This window comes from Halyomorpha halys, unplaced genomic scaffold, assembly GCF_000696795.3.
Source record: "Halyomorpha halys isolate HHAL.00 unplaced genomic scaffold, Hhal_1.1 Scaffold1719.1, whole genome shotgun sequence".
NCBI lineage: Eukaryota > Metazoa > Arthropoda > Insecta > Hemiptera > Pentatomidae > Halyomorpha > Halyomorpha halys.
In genome coordinates, this window is record NW_027107848.1 from 77,917 (window position 1) to 91,784 (window position 13,868).

At 31.4% G+C, this 13,868-nt stretch overlaps 1 protein-coding gene across 1 annotated transcript in view; it reads left to right on the plus strand.

Moving 5' to 3' along the window:
• Window positions 1–13,500, plus strand: part of LOC106690444 (neuropeptide F receptor) — a gene marked incomplete at its 5' end in the record, with an annotated part of 36,457 nt that extends 22,957 nt beyond the window's left edge. The window contains 1 exon segment of the mRNA XM_014435889.3: window positions 11,288–13,500. Coding sequence (XP_014291375.3) covers window positions 11,288–11,721 — 434 coding nt within the window.
• Window positions 13,501–13,868: the final 368 nt, after the last annotated feature.

Consider the following 13,868-nt stretch of genomic DNA (forward strand, 5'->3'; position numbering starts at 1 on the left):
AAAAAATAAATAAATAAAAAAAAATTAAAAATAAATAAAATTTAACGAATATTAGCAAAATTAAATAAAATATAAATGGCGTTGATGACCAATGAAGTTTGGCGCCACTAAACAACCAAACAAACAAACTACTATCTGTATATTATACTATATACTATCTGGTGCATGTGTACATTTTGAGTTATGTTCAATTAATGTTTAATTTTGATCAAACCTTTTCTACTGGATAAATTCATGATTTCATCATCTAAAAACCTTCGTAGGACGACAATGAACATTTTGAAAAAAAAAAAGTCGATTGAGAACTTTCGTAGATTTTAGATAAGTAACAAACTAACATTGCATTTTTATTTATCTATTAAAGATTTAGCTTGCATGTGCATGTTATAATTTATTGTTGAATTAAGGTGTGATATTTAAGATTTGTAGTCCAAACGAAGCTATAATTAAAGAAAAGTTTTTTATTGTTTAAAAAAACCTGATGGTTATCAGCGGCTATGAATTGTTATAATAAAGATACACACACCTAACTACATTCACTCACACATGCACATTATTCTAAAAATAAGTAAAAAATAAAAATAATTACAATAATAAAAAAAATATATAAAATATTAAAATGGAAGATGAGGAATAATTAAAAAAATTAAATACTAATGTAACCTTAGCTTCCTCAGCAGTGAGAGCTTCAGATAAATTCTGCTTATTGTTGGGAAGTAGTAAGGGTATTCTTCAAAGTTATCAGAATGGGCTGGTAATATTTGCACGATGAAGGTGACAGTTTTCTGATCAGCTAAGAGTGTATAAGGAGCCCTATTCTCAAGCGGGTTAGAGCAACTTCTTCTCTGTTTTACATTACATGGTTTTACTAAGAACAGCTATATATTTAATTCTTAAAGGTGATTTGAAACATTCTTATATAATATTTGAAGTTTTAATCACACTGTCGCATTCCCTCATTATTATTTATTCATACCCACAATTTTTTATGTCATTGTACTTTATTAAAACTTACAAAAAAAAGAAAAAGAAAAATGTCAATTTCTCGGAACAAATGGTAAGTTATATTTAATGGTACTTGTAGGAACTGCTGATGGATTGTTGTTATTTAACAAGCAGACAGATGAAGCTAATTCCCCCAAATTCCACTTAGAGAGGGGGGGGGCGTAGGAGGTCATGTTCTGGGAAGACCAGTGCTCGGACTCGACTCCAACCACCTTAACAATTTCTTATTACTCTCGACAACAAAAGTAAAATTTCCCTCATAAATCATACTCTATACTCCCTCTTCCCTTTTCTCGTCCCACCCGACCCACAGGGTGACACCATTAATCATTATCCATACCACCTTATACAACAGTTTTCTTAGAATCTATTGAATTATTGGAGTTTACACCTGTTCAGTTTGAAATGGTAAAAAAACTTTTAATATTGAGGTCTTTAACCGAAGTTAGTGAATCATAGCAATCATAGTAATCTTGATAATCATTGTAATCATGCCGGAAATAAAAAAAATAAAAAATGACCAAATACATTTTATAATAAATTGATTACATGGCTGACCTGATTGCAAGGAATAATAAATAACAATGCTGATGAGTGAGTGTTAATAGTCAAATATTAGAAAGATAAATTATAATTAAAAGTTTTAAAATTAAATAAATGAGAGACACAATAAGTAATTAAACATAAGATATGGCAAGATTATAAATAAATAAATATTTATATTATATTCATAGGTTAAATTAACTAAAATTATTAGACCTAGACGAAGTAGTTTGGAAAAAAAGAAAAACCAAGAGAACTAATCATATCAAGTTGAAATTTTTTTAATTTTACTTTTTTTGAAAAGTAGTATCGCTAACAACGAATATGATTTGCTTTTTAAAAAAAATTGTTTAGCCTCATTAGGCTTTTGTGATTATTTTTGAATTTAAAATCATTTAATGGCATCAGTAATATTTTTTCTTATCCATTAAAAAAAATAATCTTGAAACAAATTTATACTTTCTGAGCTGCAAACCAAAAATGTGAAATTTCGTTCCTACCTTTTTTTATCAGAGCAATTGGGGATTTGAGTAGCTTTAAACCTGACCATGATAAAAAATGCATGTAAATTGGTACAGTATTTCAAAAGTTTATTTTAGGCCAACATTCGAACCGTTTCCTTTTATATATCAAGGTTGCCTGTCTTCTGTTTAGTTTAATTGAAGTAAAAGATCTAGGAATTTTCGCAAGCACTATAGTAGCTGACGTCTTGAACTGTTCGATCCTAATGGTGAAACTTATGTCTCTTGATGAAAACTCCTCGAGCTGAACTGTGAGGCAATGCATCTTCTATTATTTTATATAATATAAAAATAACTACAATAAAATAAATAATAATATAAACAAAAATATTATTATTTATTATAAATGAATCTGCAGTATCATTTTGCTCATGATAACGAATTGATTCATTAATTTAGTATCAATGATACCATGTGAATAACACATTCTAATATTGCATATCGTTGACCCCTGTACCCTATAAACAGGGGGGGGATATTTTCTTATCTCTTTTTTCTTTATATAATGAATTAAAATCTCGAATACAATTCATTTGAGTTTCCTCTATAAAAAGTACAATTAAATCAAATTATAATAATAATATACATTAAATTTTAAAAAAATATGATAAATAAAAAATATTTAAAAATAACATAAACGCCAGTTTTGTTTGCTTCCGTACTTTCCTTAGTATTCTAAAATATTTCAATCGTGTAAGATCTACATATTTTTGACTGCTTAATAATGCCAAAAACAAGCAAACATATAATAATACTATAATATAAATTTTTTTTTTAAAAATATCAGGGTTCCAGGTTCTTATTTTTCTACAGAAAGGTAAGTCAGGAGACTAAATGCAAGAATGGAGACGAAAATCAAAATCGAAGCGTTTAAATTTTTCGAAGCGGTTGTAACACAGGTGCTTTAGCTATGCTCGAATCAACTTCTGGGTTGTGCATAAGTATAAGAACGGTAAGCATGTTCTGAATTATAAAGCTCTTTATGGTAGGGTACATATGGTAAGGAAAAACCATATATTAGTGAGGCTAATCGCAAAAAACAAACGTTCTTTTGCTACAGAATACATTAACAAGCCTGCAATGTTCCTCAGTTTATAGGGAAATATGATATGAGTAAGTTTAATTTGTACATTAATTAGTAGTCATTTGTAGCATACAGCCAATAAAATTAAAGGCTGGTTAACACTTAATGTTCGTCAAAAACAGCCACAATTTAATTATAATTTAAAACTCATAGCACGTGTTAGGCCAAAATATTCGAAAACAGCCAGAAAGTAGATCGTTAAGAAGAAGAGCGGGAACAAGACTAGTTCACTAAATGCCTAGGCGCTTACAAGCGATTTTAGATGCTAATGGAGTTTATACAAAATATTAAATTAAATAAATATAGAAAACGTGAGGTATGCAAATACTATTTCAGTTTGAAATATGATGTTTAAAGGCGCAAAACCCTTGGTCATCAACGCTTAGTTATGATAGTTATGATAATTATGATTTTTACCTTTTAAGGTATATCGTATTTGTTATTACCTAAATTCATAATTCATAATTCAATAAATAAACAAACTTAGTGTGCAAATACTTTTTTCTCCCACTGTGCAACATAGAAATGGGATTACATTAAATTTTATAATTGATAATTCCGTTTTTATAATTTTTTTATATAAATCTAATTGAATCTTAATCACGGAACGCATTATTTACATACACTGTTTGTGAATGTAATTTAATCACTTCTTCACGATAATCCTTGAGTTAATTGGATATTATGCGGTATTTACTTTAGCACGCCTGGGAGAGAACGAATTTCTGACTGAAGTTTTCATCAAGAGCTGATTGCCAGAGGGTAAAGTAAGGAACAAGAGAGGGGGGAGGAGAAGGGAGATCTGTGAGATTGCTGCTTTAGCCTACATAATGCTTCCAAACCACTATACCCTAATGGTGGTGCTGTCACTGCGAGCAAGTGCCGCGGCAATATCATCTCTCTTCCTCCTTTGTTTCTTAATCTCCATCGTCTTTTCGCAATTTTACCTCGAGTCTCGAGTCGGAACAGAAGTCTCGAAATGTTTAGTGTCTTTTAGCGCCAACTATAAAGATTATAGTTTTATGTGCAGGAACTGAGCAGAGCTGTAATCACGAATTCCTAATGTAATGGAGAAAAATAAGAAACATTGAAAACACACTTGAATTATATTTTTAAAGTTCTAGAAATGCAGAGTTTCAGCTTACTCCATATCCTAGTAAAAGAGGTAATAAATAAAAAAATATTACTGGTACTGGAATTGATAGAAATTGGAGGAATGTTCTGGAGTTAATCTCGATACTTTACATGTCCCCGATCGGCGCGGAAGATTGACCGCAATCAAACATATCGTAACGATATCTCAGAAACAAAATAATCGTAAAAAATGTCTATTTTTTCCTTTCCACAGAGGATTATGAATGTGGTTCAAAACCTAACGCCATTTCAAATGATAATTTTGATCTGGTATCGATAAGATCGATTTTTCGGTGTAGAACGGCATTGTTCGATTTAAACATAAAACCATGGATGCATGATAACATCGATAACTGCCCGATCTGTAACTCCGGAGAGAAGGAAGATAACATCACTCCTTGACAACCTGCCACAACTATAGTGAAATTATAATAAAATATTCTATTAGCAGCGGACTTGTACTCCAGGACAATTACTCAGTTTATTAAGAGACTCTGATTGGAGAGCTCTTAGCATCTATGTGCGACGGGCTACACTAGAAATATTACTTTAATATTTGAGTAATTAATACTACACCACAGTTTGTCACAAATTTGGGTATAGTTGTTTTGTTTTTTTAAACATAAATACATCATTGTTATTTTAAATTAGACTGGTTAAACCTTGTTTAAAATGTTTAAAATCTTTAAAATGTTTTTAAAGAGTATAACGTATTTGTTTTACGTTTTGTTATTTATGTGATTTTTTCTGTTAAAATTGCACACAGAGTTTGACTGACGTATATTTTACCATTTTTTATGTGTTTTTGTATTATTGAATGGATCCATTTTTTTATTTATAATTTGTAATTTACAACTGTACAAATAATAAATACAATAAGTAAATCTGTTGAATGTTTCATTTACACTTAAAAATCGTGAGAAGAAACCATCCGTTGGTGGTATTTCAAGCCATATTCTTTTCTGACGCCTCGGAGGATTATCAGGGATTGTTAAGGAGGAGAGATTAAAAACTTAATAGGTTAGGATGGGTTAAGGAGTTTGGAATGAAAAGACGCATATCTGTTTTGGGCCAAATCTGCAACGAATGGGATGTTAAGGTCTTTGTGGATGAGTTTATTTGTAACGTAATAAGGAGTATCAAGGATTATAAGTAAGATTTTGAATTGTAAGGATTGAATGCAGGAGCAATTAGATGGTTTGGTAGAGCTCCAGAGCTCAATTCCATATGTACAAATTGGTCTGATTATCATAGTGTATATTCATTTTTTGTAGTGAATGGGAAGTTTAGAGCGTTTGTCAAGTAAGTGTTGTAGCAATCGGAATCTACGAGCAGTTTCTTGTCGTTTCAGTCTTGTATGTGGATTCCATGTAAGATAGAGTACTAGGTATCGAATATGTTCAACAGGCGATGATTCATTTTTCGAAAATGTTTTTAATAATGACATAAAAATAAAATAAAAAAAGTAACAAGCTTGTTATTATTTGATATTGTTAAGAGAGAAAAAAAACCTCTTAGATATTGAATAGGATAAAAAAAACAGAAAAATAAATTAATTAATGTAATTAATTATTTTAAAAATATATATTTATTTCGGAAATAAAACCAGATAACCTAAACTACCAAAACATTACAATTAAATGAAACTCCAAAAATTAAAAGATAGTCTATGATACAATTCTTTGAATTCTAATAGAAATTCGTTTTATCTTCAAAGAATTGAATTTGTGAAAAAAGTATAAATAGATAATCTTGGACATGTAATCTTTAAAAAGTGCAGTGGCGCAATGGTCGCACCTTGCAGTTGAATCCAGTTGTCGCAGATAATTAGTTTCTATTCCACTGTAAGCGTTGAGTCTAATCTGAGGGTTGAGGAGCACTCCTCAGGTCCAACCAGTCTCATAAAGGTAGTATCCTTAATTAGGGAAAATGGTGGTTGAACAAGATCTTGAAAAATCACCTCCTTCTATTACCACTGTTCTAGGAACAGGGCTTTCATACAAAGCACTGAACCCTTCATGGGTGGTAGCAGTTCAGATAATTATTATTATTTATCTTTAAATAAACAGTTCAAGTAAGTATAAAGCGTTACACTGGTAGCTGATTCAGCTGGTATTGGTAGGGGTACGCTGTCCTTGAAGAAGCACCTAGTTTAGTCCTGACCATAACCTAGATTGCATCTCAACCACCACTTCGATATCTCCCTGCCTCTTGGAGTTGTCTTGATTTGATCTAATCGATTAAAGCACTACATCCGCCTAATCTGCCACTTCTGTTCGCCACCGACTGCCCAATGTAGCCTTCAATCTTAATTAAATCAGCGCAGTCTACATATAATCGAATGATCTCACATAACTTTGCTGTAAGTTCTATCTTAGTCTTCTATTTTTCTAATGATAAATTACTATCCTATCAAAAGGTTCGAGACAATGTGTTAGAAAAGGAGCATAACTCGTTAAGTTCCACCTAAATTTTAAATATACTATTTTAAAATTTAATGTTTTACTAAAAAGAATCTGCTGAATACATTTTCATCAGCATTTCACCCAAATTTGATGTAGTTTTTAAATTATTTAAATTTTTAACAGAGCAATGGTATTCTAAAAAGGAATCGCAGTTTTTCAACTGTATATAATTAATAAACTAAACAGATATAACACATACCATTAAAGAACACTGTAACCTATTCAGGACTTACCTATGACAGAAGATTGACCTGGGGCCCACACGTCAAGACAGAAAGTAAAACTCTAAATTTCCGACTGAGCCAATTATATTCTATAATACACGGACGTTCTAAATTATCGCTCAGACAAAAACTTAACGTATACAATTACATACTAAAACCCATATAGACACGCCTGCCAAATTCATAGACTTGCCAAAAAGATACAGATCCAGAAAAAAAAACTTTTTAATTACAATTTTTAAGTCTGGCAACAAATTCACCACTCCACGTTTCAAACGAGACCATTCATACCGACCTATGTATTCCGACTGTAACGAACCACATTTATATGACTTACAAACGGTTTAACAACACACTACATGAACATTTGAATAAATTTCTAGGACAGATGGAAACAGAGGATTTGGATGCGGGATCTCCTAGTTTATTCAAATAATTTACATAACGTCAGGAGGATATACCACTGCGTGCAGTATAACTCATGGCTTGCTTGAATAGCACAGCTCATTTTCCGATTGTAAACTAGATTTACAGGTGCAAATAAAAAATTGTAAAGATAAAAAAAAATACATATAACATTTATGCAGCAGACGGCATTTACAGCGTTTTACATTTTAGAAATGTAATTTCAAAAGTTTTTACTGTTATTGTATCTACGGAAATGCTCAGAGGTTGGTTCAAAATAAAATATGGTGCTTAAATCTCGATTTTTGATTTATCAAAATAAATGAATTGTACAAATGATCGGCTCTTGTAGAACTGGGCAACCCCTGCAGCGCACAACCCTACCCTACTCTCAAGTTCTGACAGTCCTGCGGGCTTTGCTAGCTCATTGTAAAGAAGGCGCTGTACAATCGTTCACTAATCACTCATTATTTGCAACGTTATATCTCAAAAAAATAATTTTTCAATAAAGAAATTTTAAAGTTCAAATCTTAAATAAATTTATTTGAAATAAACACTAAGCCACAGACTCTTAAGAAACAATACAATCTTGCACTACATTGTTACGTTCTCAACGGCTCAAATATTACTCAATTAAGGCACTCTTAAATTAACAATGCGAGGAAGATACTTCTGCTCTCTAGCGGCTGAATGGCAATATTGAAGTGATATACTACTCACTAAGGGCATACTGAAACTGGCGTAACTAAAAATTATCTGTGTTTATAATATGATATTATTGAAAAGAATAAGCGCAACGCGTCAGGAGTTTACACTCTAGTTTTTTATAATTTATACTTTGTTGTTTAATTTTTAAATTTCTTATTGTTTAAAACTAAAAATTTATATGCAAACAAAATTCATATCATTTCACTATATTAAGCAATAGGAATTATTTATGAACCATGTATTTATTATGGCAAGCTGTTGTCAATATTTCATAAAAACAACTAGTAAAAAGTACATGTTATGGCAGTTCAGCTAACGTCAGGTTAAAGCAAATTTATATGGTTACACATTACTGCCATGACTTATAGTTACCGTCAAGCTAATATTTAATGTCGTGGTGTCACAGTAGCACTATCAGGTCTAGTGTAATAAACATAAATAGCTCACTTATAATCTTTACACTTTCTCGAGACTGGTTAATATTGTTTAAATAAATAAAATTTTATCCTATTTTAGTTTCAAAATATGTTTTATTCCTTTATAAGTCCGACATTTCGGCCAATTCGGCCGTCCTCAAGGACAATCTATCACAAACATTTTATTATGCATATGATCATTAACAATTTTAAACAAATAACAATATCATTAATGCATTATTATACCTTAATAAAATTTTAGAACTAAATCATTTAAAAAACAACTTTATGCAGGCTACTGCCGTGGTCATTAATAATTTTTAATATGAAGAATCGTCTAATTAGTGTAATATAACTGACCTGGGCAGAAAAGCTTACATAAAGTGGTTTTCAAATGATGTGGTTCTAAAATTGTATTAAGGCATGATAATTTATTAAAATTGTTAAATATCATATGTATAATGAAATATTTTATATGAAATAATGATAAATTATCCTTGAGGATGGCCGAAACGTCGGTCTTAAAAAGGAATAAAAACAAATGTTTTGAGACTAAAATAGATAAAATTTATTTATTTTAACAATAAATATCTCTAGCGGTATTGAAGCGACTGTAGCTTAGGTTCCATCCATTAATGATGAATGCTTTTATTAAATATGATTTTAATCTACAAAAATATAACATTAGTGCCATATCGTGACAGTACCTGTTTCCACAGGCAAGGACCGCTGGAGTAGAGTATCCCGAATATACTTGCTCACATAGGTTCAGGAAATACAATCTGTATTCACTTGGGCTCAGCGCACCGAAGAACTAAACTCTCCCGATACAACAAACGTGGAACTGGCTAAGGCGGTGAGTTGTTTTCCTCTCGAGGACAGGAACTTGTAAAGCCCCCAATGAATTGAGAACCCGGGATGAGGGCTAAGCCTGAAACAATCAAAGTGGCACCCCCCTTCCCCCCCGAGGACTCTGGATGGGGGATTAAGGGATACTTTCTTCATTCTTCGAATTATCGAGGTATTTTCGTGGTGTTGTCTAACCGACTAGCCACGTGGGGTCCTTCTATCCAATCCAATATTTCCCAAGCTTTTAGTTTTCTCATTCAAATTTGATTTTGTTTTATTAATTTTTTTTTAACTTTAAAACTTTCCATTGTCTCATTAATCGTAGGTTTATATTTGTCTAGTTCAGTTCACTATTAATGTTTAATAATTACTGTTTTCTAATAAATATAATCACTCTCAACATATTTTTTTAGTGTATTAAGCTATTTTTATTTTATTTTATTGGAATAATTTTAATAAGTTATTAGGGATGTAATCATAATATATAAACGAAATTAATAAAGAAAAAAATTAAGTACAAACTAAAATATTTTCTCCTCTAAACTCGTAGTTTACACTAAGCCCCTATGGTAACAAAAGGACTTTTATATCCATATTTATGTATACAATTGCTTCTTAATAGTAAAAGGAGGATTAAAAAATATTTTTTTTTGTTTTTTTAAAAGAACTAAATTGAGAACATAAAAATGGGCAGAAGTTGTTCGGATTACCTAGTGATTAAAGGAATAAAATAAAGAGTATAATTCCTGAAAAAAAAATTTAACAAAAAACCATTTACAACTCAGGTTGCAGGAATACAAATTATTCATATTTAAATACATTTTTGTTTAACTTGTTAAACACTATTTTAAGAGTGATGCTGGGAAAAATATTATATATTTGGTAAACATAAAATAAACCTATAACATTTTTATAATAACATATACAAAATTAAATATTATAGTTTTCGTATTTCCATATGATTTTATTTTTCTTAAGCCACAAAATATTTATTGCCTCAGCAAAGAATTAAGATTATATTAATAATGAAGATATTAATTTTAGTTTAATTTCGCCTTTTTGCTATTTAGTCTTTTGCTATTGGAAATACACAAAATATCATCTGATACTAAACAGCATTAACTTTGAAATTAATAGGCACTAAAGCCAAATTTAGAAAGACTATAATTTTTTAATATTTAATTTGTGTATTATTTCAAAAAACAGTTGTATCTAAACAATTAATGAACGATATATTATATCTGAATTATATAAATCAGTTTCAAATTTTAATATTTTATAAAGGAAATAATATGAAAAAAATATTTCATATTTCATCATTTCATGACCGTGAATAGAATGTCTAGTACCGCACTAATAAAAATAAATATCCTTGATTGAGTCCAGCATGCTACAGTGTATGGTGGTTAAAATTTATGTTTCTACTTTTTGGTGAATGTCCGAAACAATAGGTAGGTTTGATCCAGGGCGAGGCATCATTTCTCAGATAATAACTTAACACTTTCTGTCACCACAGCTTCCGGCAGAATAACTTACCAGCCATCACAGCTTCCGGCCGAATAACTTAACACTTTCGGCCACCACAGCTTCCGGCCGAATAACTTAACACTTTCGGCCACCACAGCTTCCGGCCGAATAACTTACCAGCCATCACAGCTTCCGGCCGAATAACTTAACACTTTCGGCCACCACAGCTTCCGGCCGAATAACTTAACACTTTCGGCCACCACAGCTTCCGGCCGAATAACTTAACACTTTCGGCCACCACAGCTTCCGGCCGAATCATAATTTCCATTTCAATAACGCCTACCTACCGACTATCTTTTTAATTAACACAGTTTTCCATCTTACATTGATATTATTAAGAATATACTTTTTTTTCTGATTTTTTTTAAAACCTATAAAATATTTAATCTTGTTTTTTCTGTTGCAGCTAAGCGGGAGTGGCGGAGGAACAGAAGGACAATGATGATCCTCTCTTGCATCGCCGTGGTCTTCGCCCTCTCTTGGCTCCCGATGACCGCATTCACCATCATCTTCGAGTTCCACCCCTTCCTCATCAAGCCCACTTCGACCCTCTACCTGGTCTTTGCCCTCTGCCACGTGACGGCAATGAGCACCGCAGTGACGAACCCCCTGATGTACGGCTGGCTCAACACCAACTTCCGAAGAGAGTTCCGTGTGCTGGGCAGCACCGGCGTAGAGAAGGCACGCGAGGCGAGGCGCAGGCTGTCCACCGCGCACAGCGTCGCCTTGCGCCACGACCGGCGGACCAGCGTTACCTGCTTCACCACCATGACATCCTCCAACACCAGACCTTCCACTTCTGTGACGCTCCTTCCGCAAGCCGCCATGGAGACCATCTAGCACCTCCGGAGGAAGCGCTCCGTCCACGTCTAGGGCCGCTTCCTCGAATAACTTCAGTGGACTTTGGACTAAGTTAATTGTGAAGTATCTTCAACAAGGACAATTCAGTAACAATATAACAATAATATTATCAGCATCTATTTCTAATTGCAAGGGAACATTTTAGCCATCAACGAAGAGACCATACTCACATTTCTCCAACTCTTTTGTGTCCTAACTTAAATGAACAATCTCTTTGCTACTACATACAACACTACAAACTTCTTTCAAAAGTCATTTTATTAGTTCAGTAGAACCCCACTTATCTGATCTAGTATATGAAGACATTTTCGATTAAGCGAAACAACTAAATCAGGAGTGTATAAAAGAAAACTATGTCTTGGAGTAACAACCACCAAAATTTTAATTTACAAAAATGAATATGAAATCAAGATTTCATAAAAAAAGAGTGGTTATATCGTTTCTGTAGGCAACAAAATACACAGTTTTTTTTTAATAATTTATTTTTTTTTATTTTTAATGTTTGACAGACTATATATATAAAAAAAGTGGACATTTGTTGGTGCTACTCCAAGCCAAAATTATGATTAAATTAAATTTCTAAGATGGATTGAATAAATATTTTTAAAAAAATAGAGCCAGTAATTTGGGAGGGTACGTGGTACTGTGCTTAACTTTTATATATAAAATAAATACACTAAATCTATCTGAGTTCCTTTATTCTACTGCTTCTTCTAAGAAGCTCCACACATTTCAATTATAATAATATTTCGTCACATTATCCTTAAAATTAAAATCTATTTAAATCGGAATATTCTTAAAAACTATAAAGTCTATTAAAGTTCAACTCAATCAATTAAAGGATATTCATAACTAATAATTAAAATGAGTGAATTAATTAACTGTAATGGAAGTAGCTCCTGTCAGGAGAGAACCAGCAATCACAAATGAGTACAACGATAGTAAAGTTTTTTCATCAGAATTCACAAATCGATATATTTTTAAAATAATCGAATAAAATCGATATGTCAATAATGATACCACCCAGGACTCTGTTGAAATTGGAATCGATTAAGTAAGAGAAATGCTGACGTTTTCCGGAGGACCAAAGAGAATTTTGTAAATAAAAGAAAAAAAAATTGTAGATTAATAATTTGGAAGGTCAACAGGAAACACGGCAATTCCAAGATATTTTATTATATTTCTAGCTTCGAAGTTTCGTTTCGGACTTCCGATGTGTTTTGTAAAAAATAAAAAAGTAAATATTAAAACTGTATGATATTATTATATAACTAATATTACTAATATCTATAATCTAATATAATATAAGACTATTTTCGAACAATTGGAACAATCATTAGTGCATTGAGATGAGACCATACTGTCTTATCAAGTGTGATAAGGTGTGTAGGTTCTTTTTTGACATTTCACATCTTCGGTAGCTCTAGGTACCACAAACACTAGGTTAAACTTTCTTACTTTTCCAACAAACAAATTGAAAAAAATAATTTTATTTTTAACTACGAAATTGGCGTTGGTAAGTGGAACAGTGTGGAACCAAACGAGCAGAACTGATCGCTAAAACTTTTCATGAAACTTATTATAATAACCAAATAACATTACACAAAATATAATCTATGAAAATATATAACAGAAAATATATAATACACAATAAAAGAGATTAATCCAATATAGCAGCATGTACTATCAATAAATTAAATAGAATAAAATAATATTAAAAAAATATTTACTTATTTATAGTAATTTCTACATTTAATTTTGTTTTCAGAAAACTTCCCCCTTTTCAATTACTATATAAATTCACTAGCCATAATTTCACAGTATCATCTTATATGAGATTGTAGAAGAATTTTTTTTTATCACTCTTTCTTATGCTGAAAACATTTTTAAATCTTCCTCTTGGAGATTATTACAAAGAGCTGATGTCAAGTTTCTGGATTAAACAAATAACAGCTAAGATAACATTTACTTGTATGCTTAAAATGATTTACTCTATTATTTTGAAATAAAAAGTTACATTAAAATTGTTGACGAAGATTATATTATAAAGTAATCTTCATTCAGGTTGTATGCTCAGTTCTGGATGGATTTCGGGAGAAAAATCGCTCTTAGAATTTTATATGTAT